Source organism: Lissotriton vulgaris, chromosome 9, assembly GCF_964263255.1.
Source record: "Lissotriton vulgaris chromosome 9, aLisVul1.2, whole genome shotgun sequence".
NCBI classification, from domain to species: Eukaryota; Metazoa; Chordata; class Amphibia; order Caudata; family Salamandridae; genus Lissotriton; species Lissotriton vulgaris.
This window is the reverse complement of record NC_141697.1, coordinates 1,075,410,773-1,075,438,258: the sequence shown is the minus strand read 5'-3', so window position 1 is coordinate 1,075,438,258 and position 27,486 is coordinate 1,075,410,773. Positions and strand designations below refer to the sequence as shown.

Below are 27,486 nucleotides of genomic sequence, written 5' to 3'. Positions count from 1 at the left end.
CAGACGCCGCCGCTCGGAGCAGCTGTCTCCCGGGCCGCGCTGGGTGCAGTGACTCACAAATCACGAGGGGAGAGACCCTGTCATCCTCGGGACTCTCCGTGGCCGTGGAGGAACGTTCTCTTTCCCCGGGGCTCCTCCTATGCTCGGGAGCCTCGGAACGGTCGATGCAGGCTGCTTCCTCCTTCCGGCTCTCTCCTCCTCTTCCTGAGATGACGCGGAAGGGGGCTCGGCCGGCTGGGCCAATCCCAGCGCGGCCCGGGCTTGAAGGCGGGCGCTGCTTCCTCCTCTCACTCGGGGCCGCGGCGGTGAATACACGAGCAATGCCGGGTGGGCACCGGCCTTAAATCTAAATATTAAGCGAGGTGGGCACTCGCTCGGGGTACCACAACAGCGGCAAGGTCCCTGGCAGGGTGGGCACCTGCCAGCGGACAAAATACTCGAAAATCAGGTGCCGGCAATGCCGGACCAGATTCAGGGGCGTTTCCGGCTTTTGGCTGACGTAGCGTTACGTAGCCAAAAGCCAAAAATTCTCGGGAACGCCCCCGAATATGGTCCTGCATTGACGGACAGGCCAGTCTTCCAATGGATAGCCTCCATTTAAACTCTACTGGAATCTCTGACAATACGTGATTTTCTTTGGGAATACCACTGGGTGGACCACTCCACCATGAAAAGTCAGTTTGAAATTAATATCATACAGTATAAAACAAAGGGGTTTACTGAATGCCAACCAAAATTAAAGAATGACCTGGAGAGGTGTAATGCTGCGACACAAGAAAGTTGCGGCACATAGCACTAGCATCTGCCAAGAATCCTTCAGCATGAAACGAAGGAATCATTCTGCAGGCCTGATCTCAGAATGAATGTAATGTCTGCATGATAAAAACTTCCTTGATTGAAAACTACTCTTCATTGTCAAAGGATACCCCTAAAGGTACTAATAAGCTGGATCGCATTTGTCTTTAACAGACCAGAAACTAGAGAAATTATCTTGTTTTTCTCTTGATGGATGATGTTTATCTGAATTTTGGGAGCCTGAGCCTTTTGTGACAAGGTTTGGGACAACAGCTTTCAATAAGTCAGACCAAGTGACATTCTCTAAAATTATGTAGCATCTCGGTCTCAATGATGGTCCTAGTCTCAGATATCCCAAGATCATCACTCTCCTCTAATTCACAGAAGGGGAGAAAAACAACTTCACTTCCCCGGATAATCGTCTCATAGGGCTGCGAAGCCATCATCAGCTGAACTTGTCACAATGGACAACTTTCAAGTACTTGACACTTGATACAGCCCAGAAGACTAACAAGGTAATTCGAGAACCGTTCATCTAACACTCACTGACAGGCATTAGTGCACTTGCAACCTCAATTCAACTGCAAGGACTTGCCTTATAAATTCCCTCCTCCACCGCTCCCGAGGATACGACTGACTTAAGTACATTAATGTGTAACGATCTGAAATAATATTCAAATGTTGTTGGAGGTATATATCTTAGAAAGCCATAGCTGAAGGAACTTGGTGCTGAAGGAACTTAGCACTGAAGGCTGAATCCAGTGTTTAATTATAATGGAAAGAGCACTGATGCCCAAAGATCTGCTTGGAAACCCGCAGCCAGTGGTTTGAAATGGCAGCGAACCGAATACCCAGGCAGTGTAGTCTTGAATCGTCCTCATGCCTCTTCTAACCACTATCTGACTCTCCCTGCCCTTGTATCTCACTCGCACAGCTTCCAGCGTTCTTCTTTTGCAATGGGCTTTCCGTTTTTCTCTTCCTACTTCTTTCCCATTTGGCTGGTTTCCCTCAGTTGCTTGCAGTGAATGACTGATGAGGAAAAAAAAAGAGCTGGTCCCCATAAATGAGTCACGATGCCCCCCGGCTCCCCCGCCCGAAACCTCCTGCTAAAATTAGGCGCTAGGTGCAGATATTCTGTGCTCCTGTCATTTCAGGTAGACACAGGGATTCAGGGTCGGTCACATGCACACGACTCTGTCCCTTGTGCTGTAACCACTATCCTTTTCTGCCAATGTGGCAGCTGAACAACACAAATGTTACTGAATACAGTGTGAGTTGCAGAGATATAATCTGCTACAGAACTTAGAATCATAAATTAACTTGTCTAAAAATCTGAAATTCTTCAGTTTCCCAAGAACCATTATACCTCTATATTCAAAACCTATATATCACTAATGCAGAACAGCTTAAAGGAATGACAAAATTGACTTTTTATTAGCTATAAAAAACACATTGCTGACAGTCATTGAATTTAAATAGCAGAGTCAACATAAGAAAGGTCTGAGAAAGAAATCAAAGGATGACGAAGTATATCAAAAGCAGAAATACAAAGCGGGAAACACACAAAGGGTTCCAGACTTGCACAAGCATGCTTACTCGAACAAATAGCTTTGCAAAGAAATGTCAACATGGGTTGACTTGTAATGACGTAAAGACTTCGCTTTTTTGTCAATGTTTAGAGGGCAGTATTCTTTAATTGTCTCCTCATTCAATATTTCTTCGGGAGTTCTGGTGCTGGGGCATCAAACCATTCACCCCCATTCATGAAGCCAGTTTCTCTTTTACTGGCAATTACACTTAAAAAAAACACGAGTAGACAGACTGAGAAATAGCTTGCATTTGCACCAGTGAATTCCACAAATCCCTGAATCACCATATGTTGGCCAATAAGTAACGACTGCCATGATGACAATGACTACCACATCCTTTACTAACCAGGACAGAGTCACTGGGGTCACTCAACGGCCCTTCCCCACATGACTGTACACAGGAAACAGCCAGAGGAAGAGGTTTTTAGCATGTTTTGAAATGTGCCAAATGTGTTAATAGAATAGCTAAGCTTTTCCTTATAGATCAACTGACTGAAGGGCGTTTTAAACACAAATGCACAAAATGAAGTGACCAGGCGAAAAGGCTAGTAAAATCAGAAACTGTTATTTAAATCATCTTAACATGGTTCATTTTGTGTCGAGATGTTTTCACAATACCCACGCTAGCTGCCAACGTAATGCATCAGATCACAGAAAGATCAAAAACGTAATTCAAAATTCCAGGTTATGTGTCAGCATATCATCGCACTTTTAGGTCTTGGTAAACAAATCTTTAGCTGCCTGCGTGACATCATATAATTAACCCCAAAAATCCAAGAATTGTCAAAGGCAATAGGTCTGGTTTTAATGTGTTAACATATGCAACCATGGGTATGCATCTTCCTATGAGCACCTTCTCTTTCTATGCCTCCTATGCACCTCCTCTAGCTTTAATTTGCCAAGCACTTGATGCAACACGGCACAGGACCCAGAGCTAATACACAGCAATACTACAAAGTTGGGAATTAAAATAGGGCACAGATGCAGTCTGTGAACATTTGTGTAGTTCCAGTGTTTGCATGGTAGTATATTAAAGTCAGGTCTGTTGGTTTTGCTATCCCTTATTACAATGTGTTTGAGGTTTTCAAATACCTATTTCCAATTTAGCAAGTGAGGGTGCAGTAATGTCAGAATATTGAATGGAATCAAAACATTGTCTGACTAATCCAACCTGAGTGGGTTAAGAGGTGTGCATGTTGTGTTTCTATATGGAAATTAGGTTCAGGTGACACCATGAGAACTATGCTAGAGTCAGATGGGGTCAAGATGGGAGACTGACTGGAAACCTCTCAATTGGGGACGGAGTGCGCCAGGGGTAGGTGCTGGCCCGAACTATGTTTACCCTTTTCATGAATGAGCTAAGTAATGAGTTATACGACTGTGGAGGTGACCCACCAAAATTGAGAGGCAAGCAAATTCCCTCACTTCCATTTGCAGACGATACGTTATTGTTATCTAAAACCCCAAGCGGCATTCAGAATGTTTTAACAACATTTTTGCACACTTGCAATTACAGGGGCTTAAAAATTAATTCCACAAAAACTAAATATATGACTTTTAACCACTATAAATCTGCTAAGGGGAAAGTTCTGCTGGAAGGCCAGCAACTAGAACAGGTTAGTGCCTTCGATTATTTAGGCGTTAGAATCAGTGCCAACCTGGCATGGTCCCTCCAAATTATAAAAAAAGTGCTCTGACACTCAAACACGTAGATTGCGCATGCCCTGTCCCCCATGTTGGAAATACATAGGGCAAAAGGCTTAAGAGCAGCACTCTACGGGGCAGAACTCTGGGGTCTCGAGGATATTAAACAACGAGAAGTTGCCGAAAACAAACTTTTAAGAGCTCTTCTTAATATCCCAAAAATGTATTATGCTGTTGGTTTCATTACAAGAGTCGTGTGGGTGGTAATGTGGAGATGGAGAACGGTAAGAAGGGCGATCTAATGGTGTTGCAGTCAGTGGAGATGGTAGGCAAGTTATCAGTGCTAACATTCCTAGTCATAGTAGGTGCTTTCAGGGCATTCAGTGTATCAACAAATAAGATCACACAAAAAACATGTTGGCCGTTGATCTTGCAGCGAATTCATTATAGCAAAGCTGCAATAAAAGCACCTAAGGTGTATCAGTCAGTTCAGAGAGAAGACATTGAAGTCACACAACACACTGAAATACAAAATGCGATTTTGTGCAACATCAATATGAGTGTTCATAAAGGTTTTAGAAGCTCAAAATTACATTTAAATGCACAATCACTTCTAGGTAAAAAAAATACTTTAGTGAAAAAAATCTAATACATATAATTGCCAGTAGCTCCCAGTGAGACTGAAATACTCTTGTGGCTTGATCTGAAATTTGAATTCATTTACTTCTAGCAGTGACTGAGATGAGATGCCCAAATGAACCACTGGCTGAGGAGGGATGATCCAAAGGCCCTCTTATGCACATTTTTGGTGTGGGTAACATCAACTCTGGCAACAATTGATGCAGTTTCAAGGGAATTCTAAAAATACACAGCGAGGGCCTTTGGGACAGGGCCTTTAAACCATTATTTGCTTTTGGTCCGCCGACCTCATTCAACGCTAGTTGAAAAATGTTAAGTCCACAGGAGTATGTTCATCCTTTTCTATGACTGGGTGCTGCTTTCTTCATGTTGTCTATAGTTAGGACACTATTGACTGAACCTGGGACCCAAAGCCTGCACAGATCAGGTTAGAGAGAATAGTGCTATTGTGTACATAAAATTCATGAAGCAATAATGAGGGTAGTTGCAAAAAAGGAATTCTAACAATTTATAAAAAATATATATAAATCACTTTTAATCGGTTTTCAAGTTAAAATAGACAAATATTATACAAAAATAAACAAACATCATACAACAATTAAACATATATCCACCTTATATAAAAATTGTTACATAAAAAACTTAAACAATGATACATTACATAATCATTAAAAATTCAAAGAAAAAAGTGGCAATTAATACTCGACGCGCGTTTCGGCGTTCTGAAAAACGCCTTCCTCAGGAGCCACAATCTATACCTGAAAAACATAATAGCGGAACATAAAAAATACATTCATTGACACAATTTTAAAATTAGCAGAGATAGTATGAACCGTCATTGTATGAAACAAGTTCAAGACATATTCCAATAAAAATTCCGTTGCAACAAACCCTCCCTACATGTTTTAGCAATATATCATTTGCAAAACAAGTTACAAAACTAATATATATGTATCTGAGCAGTTACTACAACTGCTCAGATACATATATATTAGTTTTGTAACTTGTTTTGCAAATGATATATTGCCAAAACATGTAGGGAGGGTTTGTTATATAAGGTGGATATATGTTTAATTGTTGTATGATGTTTATTTTTGTATAATATTGGTCTATTTAGAATTCCTTTTTTGCAACTACCCTCATTATTGCTTCATGAATTTTATGTACACAATAGTTTTTCCCTGAAGTACGAATTATCAAACCTAATCAGGGGGTCCTTGTTATTTACAATATAGAGAGAATAGTGCCACAGTCCATATTATTTTCATTAACAATGTGCTCTTTCCTCCTGTGCTAATGCAAGTGTTCCACCGGTGCGTACTTACTGTCCTATTTTGTGCCGCATGGAAGCACTCACAGAGAACTGTGTACACATTTTAGCTGAAGCCGCATAAACTCACCAACAGACAAACAGGTGAGTAAATGAGCAGTAGCACAGCAGATCAGTCCCTGCAGCTTAGAAGCAGTTGATTTAGCAGGATAAGTCTTGGCCTATGCCGAGTATGTCGTCAATCACAGGTCGATTGTAATCATGCGTAATATTTTTTGTGAAGCAGTTTTTTTGTTTCCTTTCCTGTACCCACACAACTTTAAAAAGTTAGCATTGAAGTTCAATCATGAACAAGCATTGGTAAACTAATGGGTCTGCCATAGACATCCAGCCTTTGGCTTTGCCAATGCTTGATTTATTATAATTTTTGTACAACTACATTGTTGGAGGAATTTGCGGGTCCTCGCCTATATAAAATAAAAGCACAAATATTTTTGGGGACTCAAAAAGCACACGTTGCTATAGTAATCCCTTACACTTAAGATAAGCACTTTGTCGGAGGTTGTGATCCTCGTGAAAGTGTGGAAAGCCGTCACTTACTACGAAGATAGCCAATGGGCTGAACAAGTGCTCCATGCAGTAAACCCTAGTGGGTAGAACAAAATGTGAATGACAATATTAGACCAATGGATGATGAGGGATCACTTAAAGTCCCTAAATGTAAGAAAATTAAATAGAACATTTTTGTAAAAGCAAAAGGTTTTGGCGAACGTCAGACCTAAACATATTTTAAAAGAAAAATAGTTGAGTAAAAATAAAAAAATAAGCATGTATTCCAGTTCCGACCTTCTTGTACTATCGCACCTTGCTATGGAGTCTTTGCAGTGTGAAATAATTATAGTTAAATGTCACTTACGCTTTCTTACGACTGTTGACACTGTTGAGGTAAAGTGAGGGTCTTGCATGACTACTGCCTACTTGACAAAGGTGCTGTGTCCCTACTTCCGTTTTGACACTGTGATCACATATCAATGGCCCAGCACAGAGCAGATTACATATGAATGAGCATACAGCATGCTCTGAAACTCCATTATTCAAAATGGAACAAATAAAACACATCTATTAATGAAAAATTAATTGTGCTCTTAGAAATTATAAAAAAATTGCTCCACTTAATTGTGACAGTTATTAACATGAGGAGCTTAAAGAAATACATTGAGAATATATAGTTGGTTTGTAGGAGAAGACTGCCATATATAATGTGTATTTTTAGGTCAAGGACCTAAAGGCTGCGCTTGCGCAGTCTGGGGTCGGAGATTTAATGTTTCTTAGTAGTGCTGTTTAACCCGCCTCCCTGCCCCGTCTCTCCTCCATTGGCTGGCTTCCTAAACGGAGGCCTGCCATTGGAGGAGAGATGCGTCACTCTAATTTAGCCCCGTCTTTTTCGGATTTGGGGGCGTGAGTTTTGCTGTTCTTTAGACAGTGACGTTGTCTGTCACTCAGAACCACAAAACCACGCCCCCAACTCCGAAAATGGCTGTACTTTTGTAAATGCCATTTTGCGCTGATCGTCTCTGCAAGAAGTCACCGAGTACTCCTTCCAACGGTATGTATGCTTGTATTTTGATGTTAGATTTTTATTTTTTCTAATCCTATGTTTATTCTCTCTTTTCTAGGTCCAACATGGCCTGTGGCGTCTCCCTGCAGCTGTGTGCACTACTGTGCACGAAGTTGTGCTGACGGGTATGTATGTTGTTGTTTTCGGTTAGAGGTAAGCCATTTTGTTTGTTTTTGCAGGTCCAACATGGCCAGTGGCATCTCCCTGCAGCGATGTGCACCGCTGTGCACGAAGTGGTTCCGATATGCTGCTCTTTTGCAGTTCGAGGTAAGCTATCTTTTCGATTTTGCTAATCCTATGTTTTTTCTCTCTTTTCTAGGTCCAACATGGCCCGTGGCGTCTCCCTGCAGCCGTGTGCACTACTGTGCACAAAGTTGTGCTGAAGGGTATGTATGTTGCTGTTGTTTTCGGTTAGAGGTAAGCCATTTTTTTTATTTTTTATAATCTTATGTTTATTCTCTCTTTTCTAGGTCCAAAATGGCCCGTGGCGTCTCCCTGCAGCTGTGTGCACTACTGTGCACGAAGTTGTGCTGAAGGGTATGTATGTTGCTGTTGTTTTTCGGTAATCCATTTTGTTTTTTTTTTCCTAATCTTATGTTTATTCTCTCTTTTCTAGGTCCAACATGGCCGTGGCTTCTCCCTGCAGCGATGTGCACCGCTGTGCACGAAGTGGTTCCGATATGCTGCTCTTTTGCAGTTTGAGGTAAGCTATCTTTTCGATTTTGCTAATCCTATGTTTTTTCTCTCTTTTCTAGGTCCAACCTGGCCCGTGGCGTCTCCCTGCAGCTGTGTGCACTACTGTGCACGAAGTTGTGCTGACGGGTATGTATGTTGCTGTTGTTTTTGGTTAGAGGTAATCCATTTTGGTTTTTTTTGCTAATATCTTATGTTTATTCTCTTTTCTAGGTCCAACATGGCCCGTGGCGTCTCCCTGCAGCGATGTGCACCGCTGTGCACGAAGTGGTTCCGATATGCTGCTCTTTTGCAGTTCGAGGTAAGCTATCTTTTCGATTTTGCTAATCCTATGTTTTTTCTCTCTTTTCTAGGTCCAACATGGCCCGTGGCGTCTCCCTGCAGCTGTGTGCACTACTGTGCACGAAGTTGTGCTGACGGGTATGTATGTTGATGTTGTTTTTGGTTAGAGGTAATCCATTTTGGTTTTTTTTGCTAATCTTATGTTTATTCTCTATTTTCTAGGTCCAACATGGCCCGTGGCGTCTCCCTGCAGCTGTGTGCACTACTGTGCACGAAGTTGTGCTGACGGGTATGTATGTTGATGTTGTTTTTGGTTAGAGGTAATCCATTTTGGTTTTTTTTGCTAATCCTATGTTTTTTCTCTCTTTTCTAGGTCCAACATGGCCCGTGGCGTCTCCCTGCAGCCGTGTGCACTACTGTGCACAAAGTTGTGCTGACGGGTATGTATGTTGCTGTTGTTTTCGGTTAGAGGTAAGCCATTTTGGGTTTTTTGGCTAATCTTATGTTTATTCTCTATTTTCTAGGTCCAACATGGCCCGTGGCGTCTCCCTGCAGCTGTGTGCACTACTGTGCACAAAGTTGTGCTGACGGGTATGTATGTTGCTGTTGTTTTCGGTTAAAGGTAAGCCATTTTGTTTTTTTTTGCTAATCTTATGTTTATTCTCTATTTTCTAGGTCCAACATGGTCGGGGCATCTCCCTGCAGCGATGTGCACCGCTGTGCACGAAGTGGTTCCGATATGCTGCTCTTTTGCAGTTTGAGGTAAGCTATCTTTTCGATTTTGCTAATCCTATGTTTTTTCTCTCTTTTCTAGGTCCAACATGGCCCGTGGCTTCTCCCTGCAGCTGTGTGCACTACTGTGCACGAAGTTGTGCTGACGGGTATGTAGTGTTGCTGTTTTTTTATGTTAGAGGTAAGCCATATTTTTATTTTTGCTAATCTTATGTTTATTCTCTCTTTTGTAGGTCCAACATGGGCCGTGGTGTCTTCGTGCTCTGTGTGTGTGGCTGTGTGTGTGTGTGGCTCTGTATGTGTGTGTGGATCTGTGTGTGGGTGTGGCTCTGTATGTGTGTGTGAATCTGTGTGTGGGTGTGGCTCAGTATGTGTGGGCTGTGTGTGTCTGTGTAGCTCTATGTGTGTGGCTGTGTGTGTGTAGCTCCATGTGTGTGTGGCTCAATAAGTGCATGGGTGGCTCTGTGTGTGTATATGGGTGGCTCAGTATGTTTATGTGGCTTGCTCAGTATGTATGTTCGGTGGCTCTGTATGTGTGTGGCTAGCTCTGTATGTGTGTAAGTCAGTGGCTTTGTATGTGTATGTCTGTGGCTCTGTGTATGTGTCTGGGTGGCTCTGTATGTGTGGCTCTGTATGTGTGTGTGGGTAATAGACTTTGTGTGTGTATGGCTCTGTGTGGGTGGGTCTGTATGTGTGTGTTGTTAGCTCTCTCTCTATCACTACCTCACTCTCTCTCCCTAACTCACTCTCTCTCTCTCTCACTACCACACTCTCTCTCTCACTAACTCTCTCTCTCACTAACTCACTATCTCTTTCACTACTTCACTCTCTCTCACTAACTCACTCTCTACCTCACTACTCACATCTCTCTATCTCACAGCATAACAATCTCACTACCTCACTAAGTATCTCTCTCTATACCACATTACATCACTATCTCTACATACCTCACTCGCTCACTACATCATTCTCTATCACACTACCTCACAACTTCATTATCTCTCTATCTCACCACCTCACTCTCTCTCTATCTCACTACCTCACTCTATCTATCTCTATTTCACTATCTCACTCTCACTACCTCACTATATCATGACTCACCCTCTCAAAAGTTCACTACATCACTCTCTCACTAACTCACTCACAATCTTGATAACTCACAACTTCACTCTCTCTAACTGAATACCTCACTCTCTCTCTATCTCACTACCTCACGCTCTCTCTTTCTATCTCACTAAGTCACTTTCACTCTCTCTTTCACTACCTCACTCTCTCTCTATCTCACTACCTCACAACATCACTTTCTGTTTCTATCTCACTACCTCAGTACATCCCTCTCCCTCACTACCTCACTCTTTCACTACCTCACTCTCTCTCTCACTACCTCACTCTCTCTCTATTTCACTACCTCACTCTCTCTGCTAATGCAATAGTTCTCGCATATGCAAGCAATTAAGCTATTACCAATATAAATGACAATGCCATTTATTTAGGGATACAAAAAAAAAAAAAAAATAATGAGCAATGCCAATAGCTCTACCTATAATATTGCCGAGACCATTGCATTGTAAATGCTTGTTTGTTTGTTTGACCAAGATATAGTTTGTTTGACCAAGATATAGTTCCGTTTTCCAGCAGAGGCATTCACGAGCTGCAGTCACACAGGCCGCGTTGCATAAAGTTACACATTGCTTCAGCGCTACATCATATGACACAAATCCCTGCTGGTATGATTCACGAAACTGTGAATGAATGCGGGTCCCGAAAGCGCTCGTAACCTAGGTAGCGTATGCTTTTCCCTCACGAACAATAAACGGGAAAGGTAGCACTGCACTTCGGATCATTATGGCAGGCAGCCTGCTCCACCTAAATCCTTAATAAGAGACCAAGGTAATGTATGTAATGAGGTAGTGTGCACCTATCAACACCAAATACGTTTTTTTTGCATTTTCTATCACGCCCATCAGGCATACAACCCAGTGCTTGCCCTTCACGCATCTCAACGTATGCATTTATTACATAGCTGTGGGATAACAGGTAGTGAGTTACTAAAAGAGGACAACTTATATTTGATTATCTATTGCCTCCCTGCCTCCACAGCGGTAACCTGCACTGCAGACTAGCGGAGGCATACAGCATTGTTTGTAAACAGGCCTTCAAATCTTACAGCTTACCTGATAAAACTGGTGAAGCTGTGGCGCTTACCATATAATTCTGGATTTACTGCATTTGCTACATAATGTGCAAATGTCACAAATGTTGTTTCTACCTCACATTGATGAAAATAATTCTGCCAGAAAAAGTGCTACATAATTTGCTCTTTTTTGTGTATAATTTACATAACCTTTCCGTATAATTTGGCCCTCCATGCTACACCATCCTAGTAGCCCTGACAATATTGAAAGTCTACAGAGTGGCTTCAGGGTTGTCATTATAACGATGAAACCCATATTTCACAAGGAACCACAAAATAGTTCCCATATTTCACGGTTCCCTCTGATATATGGGTTTTTATGCCGCTGCATTTTGTGCCTAAAAACACCCAACTATGTAATATATACTGCATAAGCAGACATGCAGAGTGTAATATGCTATTGATCACACTTGTTAAGTGTGGGGAGAGGCTATTACAAGAGGTGATGCACCTACCCTCCCCCAACAATAATAATAAATAGTATATTACACTCTGCGTAACTGTATAGCTGTATATATGATTTATGCAATGTTATTTTTTTCAAGGCAGGTACTCAGATAGGGAGTTAAGAAAACATCAATTAGCGAAGGAAACCGTTAGAAGTTGCAGCCATCAACAACTTTACCAAGGAAAAGTCAATGTGCTGTGTCCTGCTCATCCACTACTTAGAAGGCTCATGATCCAGGATGCCGGCATAACTGACTAAGTATTTTTGGCACTTTTGCCAGATGAAACATATCAATGACTGTGGGTACTGCCGAAGCCAGTAATACATGGTGATTAACTAAATTGATACTTGTATAGCGCACTACTCACCCGCAAGGGTCTCAAGGCGCTTGTACGAATACCGCTGTGGAACCCATCCTGGCTTTCCCTGTGAGGCGTCCACTCCTGGGCACCCCCAAGGTGGAGGCCAGGCATCCTTAGCGTTGTGGGGGCCGTTGTGGAGATTAAGCAAGCTATTGTCCAGAGTTGCCGAGTGGGACTCCATGATTGGAATAGGCACAGAGGCGAGAATTATCAGGTCCGTGGTGTGAGCCCAAGACCCGCCGAGGCGGGGAATTGAACCCTGGTCCCGGGCTAGACCTCTGCATCAGGGTCTGCCGCTCTAACCATTGAGCCACACTTCTCCACCTGGAGATTCCAAGTACATTTGCGATTCCAGACACTGGAAATTTGACACAGGAGTCTTTCAGCAAATAAGGAGGTGGGGTACTTTTGAGGTTGATCTCTTTGCAAAACATATGACCCTTCAACTGCACTGTTACTTGAGCCGGAGACTGATCCCCATGCATAAGAAGTACATGCATTCCTGCAGGACTGTAGAAGAGCGCATACTATGCCTTTCTACCCTTTCCAATGGAAGGCATCCGAAGAATCTAAGCAGTCTGTTGATCTGATTTTGAGAACACTGGTCTGGAGATCTAAAGTCTGGTTTCCAGTTCTTCTCAACTTTCCTGGGATTTATTGATCCCTCTCCATGAGTTTCCATCCTTTCTGATGGACGTACAGAGTCTCCTGCACCAGCAAATGCTGAATACATCATCAAATCTTACAACACGGACGATTAAAAGATATGCTGTTCAATCCTGGTCTTTCTGGCTAGACAGCTTCCTTGTTCAGTCAAAAAAAACCTGATCAAAGGGTACCGTCAAGCGGTATTGCTCTGCCTGGTGAAGATAGTCACGTTGGGGTTTGGTGCGGGGGGAGCTGGTAATCCTGGATCATTTGGGAACAGAGGTAGTGCACATCCTAAATTTCCTTTCGGAACTAGCCAAGTCAAGTACATCTTATACGACAATTACTTCCTTTAAGTACGTCACCTCAGCAGGACATTCTCCAATGAGCGAGCTGCCAGTGATATGCAAACTCATCTGAGATATTAGGTTGTCTTTTTCACCAGAGCTGAGACATTCCAACTTTTGGGACAGTAATATAGTTTTAATATCTTCCCTTTATCGCCTTAAAAGAAACCTCTTATTTGTAAGGAACTTTCGCCAAAATGTTCATGCTTTTATATTTAGTTCAATGTCACAGGTTTTCATATGTGCGAGCCCTGGATATTTCAGATGGGGTAACATTCACTACTGCACAAAGAACGAAATCCAATTACAGGTCCATTTTGTAGCAGGCCTTTCCAGATATTCCTAAGCTTTGTATGGTAAAATGCACATGGATGTTTGTAGTTGATTGCCATTTGGAAACTGTCTAAAGCAGTTTCTTCCCCCTATAGCACAAGGTGCATTTGTTGGCTTATGCAGGTTTAGGCATTCGAGGCTCATTCCACACGAGAAGTAATGCTGTCCAAGGATTTGGTTTAAGAGGATGAATAGAGGACATAATGAGAGCAGAAGATTGGTCATAGAATCGACCTTCAAGAAGTATTATTTCAAGTCTTTAACAGGAGTGGCTGCTCTGGTGATGAATTAGATTTGACCTTCCCTAATCACCTAGCCATTGGCAAGTTTCAGTTGTAACAGGGACACAAACGCAAGGATTTACCCACCTGGAGTTTGGCCCATGCCTTATTCCCAACCAGAGATAGGGAATCTCCTTGTAAGGAGTAAGTATATAGGTTTATGTGTCATTCAATACCGATATACAAATGATTCAATACTAAAACGTATTAATGAGTTTGTTGACGTTGCATCTCTGGATACTGAACTTGATGAAACTATGCAGTGCATTCTATTATTTGGTGAATGTGTGACGCACGCTCTCTTTTGTGACAGGGGTGAATCCAAAACAGGAGTAATGATGGTAGAACCTACCTGGCAGTTAAGCACTTTGCAAAAAGAAAGAAGAGATCCTGAGGGATTGTATAAGGATGTCTCAAATGTTAAATGGACACAATGTTTGCATAATGGACTCATTGGAGTTGTGGGGTTAAGATTTTTTTAATTGTGTTTTCTCATGCTGCAATGAGTTACATGGTGGATGAGAAAATAAAGACAAAAGATGCTGCTTATGCCTAATCTTTGCCTCCACGATTTAAATAGAACGCAATTTCTCTTTCAAGTTAGCTAGGACATTTCATATTCTTCTACAAGTTCAAAGAGCTCTTTAGTAACATACAGACATCATATAAAATAAAGGATGGCATGAAAATATAGACAGGTAAAAAGCTGCGGGTGCACCCTACCTTGTAGATGAGATCCTTTAGCGTTCCTTTTTCACTGAACATTCGGATTACCAGAGCAGAGGAGTCACTGGCTGTTGCAAATGTTATTGGGTAGATGTAGGGATGCTGTGGAATAAAAACATTCACCTTAATTGTCGAATTATGCAAGTAAAGCAAAAGCATTAACAAACGCAATGGATTATCATATCATCATGCAACAGTGTTGTTCGCCTATGGTTGGCCAAGAGACCCAGTGGATAGCTGTAAGAAATGCGTTACTTACCTGTAACAGCAGTTATCCAGTATTGGTGTCTTTCATAGATTCACATGCCTGAATCATTCCGTCTCGGCGACGGGGAATGATTCAGGCATGTGAATCTATGAAAGACACCCAAATACTGGATAATTCAGGCAATCCGGGGATAAGGACACACATGTAGCAATTCAAATTTGTAGCTACGCTGTTGCACTCTAGTAACTGTGGTGCCGTAGTTGAGGGTTCATTTAAAAAATATTTTCACTACAAGTCGATACCACATATACGTCTACAGAATAGATATAAAACACTAAAAGCTGAGCTGAAAGGGTTAACTCTGTCCAGTGAACTAGGGTCTTAATGCACATAGATACATGTAGATATTGGCATGTTAGAATGAATAAGGATTGTGGTTGTAGTGATGGTTGCAACTGCAGTGTTGCAATTGTAGTGGCACAGTGTCGTAATATAATAATAATAATAATTCCAGATTTGTAATGTGTGACTCATCACCCCTAACGTTTTCCAGGTGCTGGTGGCCATTGGGGAGATTAAGTGAGCTATTGCCCAGAGTCTCATGATGCTGGGCTGAGCTGCCGCCGGGAATCGAACCTCGAGCCCCGGAATCAGCCGCTCTGGCCGTTGTGACACACCTCACCTCTTGTAACTGTGATGTTGACATACTCCGATTTGCAGTCTTTAAGCCGTAGTGTTTGAACAGTAGTGTTCTATTATACGGTTGCAGATTTAGTACGTAGTACGGTTTTGTTGTATATTTGTCATCTTGTAGTTGTATTTCTATAGTTATAGTGTTGTGGCGTCATGTGGCACCGTTTGGTATATGGTGTGGCATTATAATGATAGAGGCTGTGGTGCGGTTGAAGTGGCAAATCTGGTGTTTATACTTATTATTCTTACATTGTGTCGTGTTGGAGTTTCAGTACTGTTATTGTAAAGTTATAGTTGTGAAGTTGTAGAGTTGTAGATGCATGCTGCTGTGGTACGGTACTTAACTTTCACAGACACAAGTCATCAACATCTAAAGCTTGCCAGGGACACAGCTACAAGACATTACATTAGTTATGCTCTGAAAAGTGCTAAACTTAAAATAACAGCAGGAGATGCAACCAGTCAGCAACATTTTCACACAGTCCCAGGAAGTTAAAACTAAATTCCAATGCAGCAGGAAATACAACAAAGCGAATAAACAGAATACGCAGCAAAAAAAGACAAAAATCTTTATACACATGGCCCGTAGAATTAAGGTCAGTGTAGAACGCAGTTCCAGTACGCAAATGTGAACTGCTCGACATTCGGACAGAATGCACGTGCCATGTTATTGGTCAACATTGCAAAATACCAATTTTGACATTTCAAATAAAGAATTTCTCAATATGAGCAGAGGATGTGGTTGGGTCGCTGAAAGGAAATGTCTCCGCACACAGTTTACGTCCACAACTGTTACACGATTTTGCCTACTGAACATAACTGTGTTATAATAGGGGGTGCATACCTCGTAACTGTTCTTGGAAGGATGGCCTAATATTGGTTTACTTAAATTACTTATTACAGACAATCTTCATTTCTCCCTTCATTGTTCCAGTACTTAGGTACATGTGACAGGCCCCACCTATTTGATCCAGCCACCCTTCTCTTTCTAGTCCTATTCTCTAATACGGCCCGCCCGCTGCAGGCACTTGTGAAACACAACCTCCTGCCCATGCCAATCACACAACCTGTTAGCGGTTGAAGAGACCATGGGGTGGGTGGATGGCCTTGCAAGTACTGGAACTTGGAAGGGAGAATCAGAGTAGTGAAGATCACTAGAAAGTTATCCAGACATTGTCCCCTCACCTCCCATTCTTCACTCCATTCCGGATGGAAATGAGGATGTACCAAAGTGGCATGCCTTCTGTGAGATCCTCATAATCCACTAAGGACATACATATACCTGTATGTTGGACCCTTAGAGGATGGAGAGGCACTTTAAGTTCCATCTCCAATTTGAAAACAGAATACCTGGAGAAAGTTAAGAAGTTAGTTTCAGAGTGTGGCGAAGCAGCTACGGGGCCATACTGAAAGAGTGCTGTCTGTGGAGCACAGGACAGGGTAAGACAAAGCCCAACGGAGATCATGTTGAAGCTAGAATCAAAAGTGGGCTAGTTGAAAAAGGGAAACGGCCTTTTCAACGAAGCCGTTTCCACGAAATCTTTAACCACGCATGCAGTACAACGCATGCGTGGTTACCACTAAAGCCTTTACCACGCATACCTTTACTACGATGTTTGTAGTAAAGGCATATGTGGTAAAGGTAAAGAGTAAAAAAAGGGGGGTTTGGGGGGTCTCCCCCCAAATAAAAAAACTCACCAGAAGTCACGACGGAATTTGCACATAATCAGCGTCGTTAAAGAGAAAACGGAAAAAAATTCCGTTTCCTCTTAACGACGTATGACGTCACCACGCAAATAGTCGAGGTAAAGGTTATGCGTGGTAAACGAATTCCGTTGTAACGCATGCGTGGTAAAGGCATGCGTTGCAACGGAATTCGTTGTAACGTCATACATTCGTTGAAAAACACCCAGCGATGAGCCAACTTTATAGTGCTGGGAGAGCCTGAAGCGATACAGACTCACGCTCTCTATGTCTGCATGTAGGCTGTTCTGGGTGACTTGTTGGGAACGGGCACACAGTCGGGTGACTATCCCCGAGACGTGGAGGTGATACTTCTGTTGGTGGAGGGGCAGTAATGCTGCGGGTGCAGTCTCAGGATTTGAAATATCAGATCATACGCCAGGCTATCCGGAAAAAATGGTTATAGTGGGAGAAGCTACAATTATGTTCTTTACATATATGGATCCAGGTACTTTGTCATGACAAGCATTGGCAAATCCAATAGGTTTCTCCTGTTCGGAAATACAGAAAGGTCCGTCCTGCCTCAACGGTATATGCTCGAAAGCTGCACTTAGTGGAATCTAAACAGGTGATCAGTCACCGTGAAATGCAGATCAAGGCATATAAACCCCAAATTTATGAAAAGATTGAAGTTTGAAATGTGTCAGAAAATGATCAGATAACAATATTCTGCAAGCCTGGTGCTGCTTGGAAATTATATCTGGGAGCGTTTTCAGAAGCAGTTCAGTAACTCAGGACGACCCATCCCTGCCCGTGTCTCTATTCTGGTTGTAGGGTGGACCACCTCGCTAAATCAGTGCTGAGTTAAAAAAATATATATATAATAATTGGGTGTTTTATAAAGGGCGGACGTGATGACCCAAGGGTATCAGAGCTCTGTACAAATGAATAAATATACTTAAACAAAGTGAGGAACACATAAAAAATAACAGCGAACAAAAGCATAGACCAACGTTTAAGTATTCCAGCAGGATATGGTATGGTGTAACAGGTATTGTTAAATGACCGCCATTCGTTTAAGAGTCTCTGGGAGGGACTCCGAGGGACGGTTCTCCAAAAGTCTGCTTTCCCAGTTCCTGAGACCTGGGGGCAATGTTTTTGTGGGTTCTATTGGTATGTGTGCGCTTTTCCCCTGTATTGGCATTACACTTTCAAATATAGTGCCTACGTTACCTCTAGCGCCTAACTCACCCGTGTTCTCAAACACCGGGCCGCTGGAGCGCCGAATTATCGACTTGAAATGTGTCTAATCTTCAGATTGTGAGGCTGCCAATCAAGGCTTTGAAAGCAAGATTTGTTCTCGCTCCTGGGACTAATGCCTCCTCTCGATGCCCCCACCCCGGTGTGTTTTCAGATAATATAAGAGGCTTACAAAAACACAAACTCGGAAGAAACTGCTTAGAGCCCTGAAATAACCCAAAGGAGAGCCACTGCTCTTTACAAAATCAAATAGTAATGAAAAAAATGAATTGAAAAAGAACAGTCAGGGTCTTAAAAGAAGAACCAGGCTGTCTGGTGGTAATCGTGTCTTCTCTATAATAATATAACTGGTTATTTATACAGCTCTTTTTTCTGCAGATGCTGCAGTTTCTAAAAGATGTGACTAACGGCTGCTGGTATTGTCCTTTTTCATGGCCCTCAGTTTGCCAACCACGGAAGGATGAAAGGCTGACCAGGCCTTCCCTGTTTCAAGGTCCCAGGCTCTCCACACCACTGGAGTCAAGCTATCCAGGCTGATAGCCAGAAACCGGTCCTTGGATGCTTGATTCCGGTCTGGGAAAGACATGGCTTGGTAGTTCGGACTGGACTGTTCCCATGAGGCACAGGGTCAGAGCTGATTTGCATATAGCCAGTGTCTAACCCAGGGTGGTGTGGAGTGCAAAGAAACTATGGATTTAGGCCCAGATCCTTGTACTGGGGTGAATGTATGACATTGTTCTACATTTTGTCCATCAACTGTGTTTTTTGCTATTTTCCCTGTTTCAAGGGCGTGACTAGCACGCCAGATGTCAGCAGTGAGCGCGTAACTATTTGACCAATCTTGCAGGCTATTTGGGGTCGCAAAAAAGCAGGATAAATGGAACGTTTGATCTGGTAAAAAAGGAATAGGTTCAATCACAGATAAAAGAGTGTTTGGCAGTGCGAATAGGTGCGCCTTGTAATAGGCTCTGCACAGATGCAGGGCCAGCAGTTTATGACTATGTTTAGAAGGACAAGTAAATAAACTTATTACAGAGGCGCAGCATTAATTTATCTATGTATATGTTTAGGTGGACAGCACTTTTTTGTTAATTCTACGAGAAAGGGCTGAAACCAGGACTGTTTCCACCTGTAGCTAGTACTCATGTAAAGCGCTTTAATACCTTTCACTATATAAATAAATGAAACAAAAAACAAAAGCAAAAAAACATTAACGAGGCTTGGGGGGGGAGGCTGGGAGCAGATAAAACAGACTGTGGGGGTTAACTTGAGGGAGGTCGGGGAAGTAAGGGCAGGAGACTGGAGACATGCACTCTTGGAAAGAGCATGAAGAAAAGAAAAATAAAGTACCAGCAGGAGTCTGTGGCCAGCAGACAGGTTACGGTACTCAGGCAATGCTCTACAGTAGGGACCAACAGCGGAAGGCCTGGCGTAAGCAGGGAGGAGTAGGAGGTGCTATCCAATTAACCCCTTCCATGCTGATGACAAACCCCAGCCGTCATGCACTACGGTGCTCGTGTGCTGATGACAGCTGGGGTTCGTCACGGCCCGCCCCTGTTCGTGTTGTTTACAGCACACCAGGGGAATCGCGGCCGCATGGAAGGGTTTAAAAGGAAGGAAAGGTAAGTGACGTGATTCCAATCAATGGTAAGTAAAGGGTGGGCTCCAAGCCTGTTTTTAAGCGTTCTTTTTTCATAAACAATAGATTTCTCTGACAGCGTATGCGCATTGTAGGCATAACCTAAAAATGGGGGACTATTACAGGTTGGGAAAGCTATATTGCAGAGAGGGCTTTCCAACAGGTCTAAGACTGGAACATCTGGGGAACAGATATCTTCTTTTTGTGGAAGCAGATTCATCCAGGGATTTCCTAAAGGGGTTGCACCCTGGCACTGGGCGACTATGGACACAGAGATCAGAGTATTCGTTTTGCCGCAGTGTTGCTGGGGACTGGGATAGGGATCAGGTATGGGGTTCAGTCTGTGAAGTGCGAAGTGTGGAAGGAGTTGTGAAGGCTTGTCTTTGATTTGTGTATGATTTCTTTTGCCTTCACTCCAGCTCCACTTCCTTACCCATATGCCGTTGGGAACCACTGATGGTTGAGTGTTTGTTTTCAGGGATATGCTTATGAATATTTTGAATGGGCGATGTTTATTTTTTGACTAGAATCCATTCTGTTGTTCTTTGACAGAGAATTTCGGAGTGTAAAGGGCTTTTTTTCAAAATTGTATTTTAAAAAGACATCATGAAAATTGCATTTCAACATAATATTTGGTTCACTTTGGTTAAAGGTTGGAAATATTATACAGGTGGATCTAAAAGTTAAAGTTCTACTTTCCAGTGAAATTGCCACAAATTTGAAAAAGAAAAATGTGGTGATGGCTTGATATCAAACACACAAAAGTTGATGGGAGGATGAGACTTCCAGTCTACCATGAGGTTCATCCAACTTTGGATGGACCAAATCACCTCAAATTAAACCCTGGTAAGACTGAGCTGGTACTCACAGGGGACAGCCACAAGCACTGGGGCCCACACTTCTGGCCTCTAGAGATGGGCTCCCCACCTTCTCCCTCACCGTCGGCCAAAACACTTGGAGTCACACTAAACAGCGATCTCTCACTGAAAACGCAAGTGGGTCTTGTAGTCTCTAAATGTTTTTTCCAAAGTAGGAAAATAAGAAAGGTCCGTCGTCTCCTCACGCCAGAGGCCCTCACCCAGGTGGTGATAGCCACTGTCCTGTCCCACCTGGACTACGCCAATTCCCTATACCTTGGCATGCCACTCTACCTGTTAAAGCGACTGCAGATGGTTCAGAACCACGCAGACAGATTGATTCTAAGTCAACCCAGAAGGCAACCAGCCACTCCGTTACTTAGGAAGCTTCACTGGCTCCCCATGTCTCAACGTTGCACTTTCAAGACTGGATGTTTGATTTTTAAATCTTTACAAGGCAAAAGTCCTAAATTTATAAACAACCTGATAGTCAGGCATACCCCTACCCGTAACCTACGTTCAGCCCACCTCTCTCTTCTCCACACCCCCTCCTTCAGACGGAAGCGCACAGGAGGCTGCAGATTTGCCACACTCGCTCCTAGACTTTGTAATTCCCTCCCTTTGGAAACCCGAGCCTGTCCGGACCTCATGAAATTCAGAAGAACACTTAAAACCTGGCTCTATAAGCAAGCCTACAACTAATGTTTGGTCGAGTAGAGAATACTGCCTTTTCCTACAGCGCCATGAAACCAATCGGTGTAAGTGCTCTCTACATATCATTCTCAACATTAACATTGTAATTATTCTAACCACTGGTAAGTAATTGAGTGGGGTAGCATTCCAACCCATAGTTTTTTATCCACAATGCCACCTCAGATTAGATCGAGCCATAAGCAAATCAGTCTTGACCCTACACCAACAGAAACAATCCATACTGAACTGTTAACCAGATCCTCCCTGAAGCAGAACTCAAGCAACCCCAAACCAGTTTTGCCCTGACTTGAGCTCGTCAGTCGGCATGTCTTGGCTTACTTTAAAAGAAAATACAAAAATACACCCCTGCCTCCAAGTACAGGTATCAAGTATAGTCTGCTAAAATGGTTATAGAATGTACAAAAAAAGCAAGGATTTATCACATGGGCAAAGTAGAATCACTGCCTGGTTATATATGCCTAGGGTGTGGCATAAAAGGCTTTTAAGGGAGCCTAAATAAAATCTACTTTGCAGAGAACTTTCCCATAGGTTAACAATAAAATTAAAATAAGGCTCCGGGCCCAATGTGGTTTGAAATATTGCCACATGGATGACTTCTTCAACTCCGACTCCTCTCCAGACAGCTTAGCATGGGCAATTAAGTTCTCCCTGGCTCACAATTAATTTGCTTTTGTAATACCTTGCAGATATTCAGAGACACACTCAGTACACGACCCCAGACAACCTTACCAGCTACTTAGCACCCATGTATAAAACAGCTTTTTTATTGGTGCACTTTAAATAAACGAAAGGCTACACACATATACTATGGGGAACCTGTAAACAAATTATAACCATAGCCCCAAGATGAGAGATACACTTTTCATCCACACTCCTTCCTGTAGCCTGTTATGGACTTGTTTGAACAGGTATGAACTACACAGATCCATGTAGAATACCTAAAGATAATGAGCAAAGTACATAAAAAGAGTTGAACTACAGATAAAGTTACTTCCCTTTGATAGCTCATTATCTGGTAGAGACTCTATCTAGCCACAGATTCTTTAACTTGTGAATTATCTCCAGGTGTCCGAGTGGATCTGGAATTTTTTTTTTAGAGCAGTTCCCCCTCTGTGCAGATAGGTGGTATCTTTCGGCTCCATTTGACATCCGTGCCACAAGTGGCGGGCTGGATGCCTATATAGGCGCCACACCAGCATGTGGACATCAGTTTCTTTTCCCGAATTTCCACAACAGGAGTGCGGAGCCACGAAGAACACAGACCCCTGGTGTGGAAAACTAGGGCACTGAAAGGAAAACAGCCCTGTCCCTAGAAATCCATTCATAGAGCAGGGAGGACGCGTGGGTCGGTAAGGAATCTGCAGCTACACTATCTACCAGATAAAACGCTACCGAAGGGAAGCAACTTGTTCATCTGATAAAGGCTTCAAGCCGCAGATTCTGTAACTTGTGAATACATAACCAAGCAATACCCTCCCCCTCAGGGAGGTGGGTGAGCGGAATACGGTCATATTACGCGTTTGAAGCACGTTCGTCTTGACTGCCACCGAGGGCAAGCTAAGGTTCAGGACCTCTGCCAGCCTTCCCACCACCACTGCTCCCTCCTCTGTAGCCACGGTAGAGGGAGAAAGCAAGCCAGTATCTGGATAGGAATTCAGTCCGCTGGCATCCGCCAAATCCTCACACCAGTCCATGTTTGTGTCATAAGGCTGGTATTCGTCAGGGTCCAGTGCCCCTCCCACTCCTCCCTGAGTTCTATCCCATAAGAATAGGGCTTAGGCTCTGGCCAGGAAGGCATGGCTCCAGTTGGTACCCGAGTCAGCAGTGGGCGACGCCCCTCCGGCTCTGTGTCGGAGTCAGGATCAGAATTGGGATGACTTTGCAGGTGGGCGCCAGGAGCATCGGGATGGGGACCAGTGCCTGAGAAGGTCACGGTGGCTGCCAGTCTGGATTCATCTGTAGATCCAAGGGGTCCGGATGGCACTGGGGCTGAGCCACCGGCGCAAATCCATTAGGGGCCCTCCACTAACCCTTAGTGGCTGAAGGCGCGCCAGAGGGAACGGGCCGCCCAAATATGAAGCACATAGCCTCATAGATCTTTTAATTGGGCAAGTGTGCTCCCAGAAACTTGGGGCGGTGCGGACCAAGCCTAGTCGCTGGCTCCACTGCGGAGCCAGGCCTCGAACGTTGATGCTCCTTCATCTCATCAGCCGATGGACAGGGAGAAGTCGAAGATCTCTTTGACTTCTTCTTGTGGTGTAACTAACCCAAATGACCAGACAACTCGAGTGAGATAATGATCTTTGACTCCCTGACCACTTCCAGGATATTCCTCTCGATTGGGATGTGAATCGTTGCGCTGTCACATGTCGATTTGCCAGGAGTTCAGGGATTGCTCCCTGGAGGCCTTCGGGTTCATGGCGCAGCAATCAGAGCAGGCCTTCGGATCGTGGTTGCGCTCGAGGCACCAAAAGCATACAAGTTGTTCGTCTGTCATCAACACTGAGCGGTGAGAGGCGCCTCAGGGCTTGAATCCAGCCTTCCAAGAGGACATCCCTGCCACACCAGGAGGAAACCTCAAAATGACTCAACAAAAAGTAAAAAAAAAAGTTAGTCAAAAATTGACTAAGGGGGGGGCGTGGCTAGCAGCCAAGCATGGCGGCCGCTTAGCGTGAGAGCTCCCGAGGGCACTGCAGCCTTTTCAGAAATCCGACATATTTATCCGCCATCAAGCGCGCCTGAAGCGGCGGCGTCCGAGTCCGGGACCCAAGCGGTGTCGCCGGTCCAAATCTCGTAAAAATCGGAGCACCGGAGCCCGAGCAGCATCGAGAGGCGAGCTGTGGCCTGTAGCGGGAGGCGAGGCACCGGCCTGGCGTAAGGTCTCGGCCCCGGCGGAAGTGAGACGGACCCGGCCGGAAAAAGTGATCACACCCCGGTGCACCCCGGAGCACAGCGCTACCTTCGGACCAAGCCTGCCAATACTAGCGGAATCCCCCGGTGACTAATAGGCGGCCGCCTACGCCACGCAGGACCAGACCGAAGCAGAGGTCAGTGTAACCCAAGCCTGGGCCACGAGTAACGGAGACTTCGCCTTGCAGCAAATCCCCCCTCCCCCCCCCCCCCCCCCCCCCCCCGGAAAACAGACATACCTGGCGCCGCGTCGCTACTGGGGGCACTCTCAGACACCACATGCAGGCGGGGAGACGGAGGGCCCACACAAAGAGCCAGAACAAACGACAATCGGCAGGTGCCCCGGGGGGACGGCGCAACACCGGGCAGTAGCGAAGAACGCAAGGGGAACCCCCGGGCCCGCCGTCAGCAGCGTCAACGCACCAGCGGTGCCCATCGCACGGCGGCCAGTCCAGCGCACAGATCACGGGGCAGTGCGGAACAACAGGGGGGGGACCGCAGAGACAGCTCCGTCTCGGAGAGAGGCAACCGGGGACAACGACACGGTACGCAGCGGTGGCTCCTAGACCTCTGCGCTACCGACCAGTGGGACTTACTCCTGGCTGACTGATAACGCCTTTCGGTGACCTCCGTCGGCCCACAGGCCGCGGTCGCCTGGAACATAACTCGAGCACCCACAGGCCCCAGCACTATGGCGGGAAAAGGCCTCAGGAGCGGATCAGCACAAACCAAATTGGATAAATTCGCCTATGGTCACCAGGGGCAGCAACAACCTACAGGGCGACCCTCCACGGGCCAGGCCCAGGTAGGGGAAAAGACATCGACGATAACGCTGGAAGACATCATGAAAACGCTCACAGAAGTAAAAACCACGGTGGGTGCCATCTCTTCAGAAGTATCCCTGCTGCGAGCGGACTTCCACAAAATGGCGGAGAGGGTGTCGCAGGTGGAAGTGGTCACGAAGTCACTCGTAGAAGACACCTCAGAGCTCCAATTGGCAATGGAAAAGATGCAAAAAGTCACTAAACTCCTACACGACAAGCTGGACGACCAGGAAGGGCGTTCACGCCGTAACAACGTGCGTATCCTTGGGCTTCCAGAGACGGAGGGGAAGGGGGCCATGGACCTCTATGTAGAAGACCTCATCAAGAACAAGCTCCAGCCCAAGGGCCTGTCGAACTTCTTTTCAGTGGAGAGAGCGCACAGGGTCCCGGGAGGCCCACCCAAGACGGGGGCGAGTCCCAGACCGGTGCTAGCACGGCTCTTCAACTTCAGAGACAGAGACGCAATATTACAGGCGGCGAGGAACTCGCCACCGGTACGGATTCAAAATGCAACCTTAGCGTTCTTCCCGGACTACACGGCAGAGGTGGCCAGGAGACGTAAATCCTTCACAGAGGTTAAGAAAGCACTGCGCGAAAGAGAGCTACCATACTCCATGATGTTCCCGGCTAAACTTCGGATAGTGGCTGAGGGGAAGACCTGGTTTTTCGACACGCCGGAGGTGGCTCAAGAATGGCTAGAGGGCTGGCGGCCAGCAGGGCGACGACACCGCTCACAGCGAGACCAGCCGCGACACCAAAATGAACGGACTTCGCCCAGTCAGTCCTCCCACCGACAACACCTGGGAGGCGAGGCAGAACTTGACTCTGACCTCGAGAGGGATCCATTGGACTCAGGACAAGCGGCTCCGGTGTAACATTTACCTGTATTGTTTCTTGAGACTGTGCGGGCCGCGGAACCGTGGCTCGGACGTAGCTGAGTAGGGTGGGCACAGGCAGTGCCCGGAGGGGACTCACCAACCCTACGAGCAAGTAAGAGGTTTAGGGGAGGGCTGAAGCACTCTGCAAAGTTGGGGATGCGGGCGGGAGTTTGTCCGTGGAGCAGGGTAGCAGGGAGGGGGGAAGGGATTGAAGTTTATTTGTTGAAATGTTTATTCTTGTTTATAGTCATCACTCACCACCTACACAGTAGTATCACCCTAGTATCAGCAGGCCCCCTACACGACACGACAATAGTCACAGCGTGGGCTAAGCCGCAGCACGCGTTGTGCGCCAGACTTCCTCATCAACCCAATGGCCAGGCCACCTAATCGCACGCCCGCTGAGGGCCCCTCCACAACCGGCACGATTCCCCCACTGCGCATACTGACATGGAATGTCCGGGGCCTGGGTGACAAAATCAAGAGAGGCTTGGTCCTCCAGGCCATAAAACGGCAGAACCCGGATGTGGTCCTCCTACAGGAAACCCATCTCACGGGATCCACCTGCAAAGCCTTAGACAGACGTGGGTACACAATGGCGATCCACGCCGACTTCACTACTGGCTCCAGGGGAACGGGCATACTGGTGAGACGGTCTTCCCCCCTTATGGTATCCAATTGTGTGGCGGACGATCAGGGTCGCTTTGCGGCAATCCACGGACAGTGGGAGGGCAGGACCCTAAATGTGATTTCAGTATACATTCCACCAGCCCTACATTCGGTGGCCTTACCAGCTCTGGGCAAATTCCTTCTTGATCTCCCTGATGGCGACATGATTGTTGGGGGAGACTTCAACGCAGTCATGGATCCACTCAAGGACACTTTTCCCTCTAGAACCCGGCCGCGAGGCACTGCACCACTGTCAGGCTTTGTGGAAGCAATGGGCCTTGTGGATCTCGGGCGGCAACTACACACAGAAACCACTCACTACACCTACTACTCAGCGGTACACAACAGCTTATCTCGCATAGACTACTTCATGACGTTGGGCTTGGGCTGGATATGGTAGAAAAATTAAACACACTCCCCAGGGGGGTTTCAGACCACTCTCCGATTGTCCTATCACTGACCACCGGAGGGAAACGAAATGCACGACCATACCCAATTTACCCCAACTTCCTGAAAATCCCCAAGATCCGGAAAAAACTCAAACTGGCAA

General features: G+C 45.1%; 1 protein-coding gene across 4 annotated transcripts in view; it reads right to left on the bottom strand.

The window, feature by feature from the left end:
* PXK (PX domain containing serine/threonine kinase like) overlaps positions 1-27,486 on the bottom strand; it is a 363,685-nt gene that overhangs the window by 128,930 nt on the left and 207,269 nt on the right. For all 4 annotated transcript variants that reach the window (XM_086939058.1, XM_086939056.1, XM_086939057.1 and 1 more), the window contains exon 8: positions 14,599-14,703. In XM_086939058.1, the coding sequence (XP_086795184.1) occupies positions 14,599-14,703 (105 nt within the window). The remainder of the gene's footprint in view (positions 1-14,598; positions 14,704-27,486) is intronic.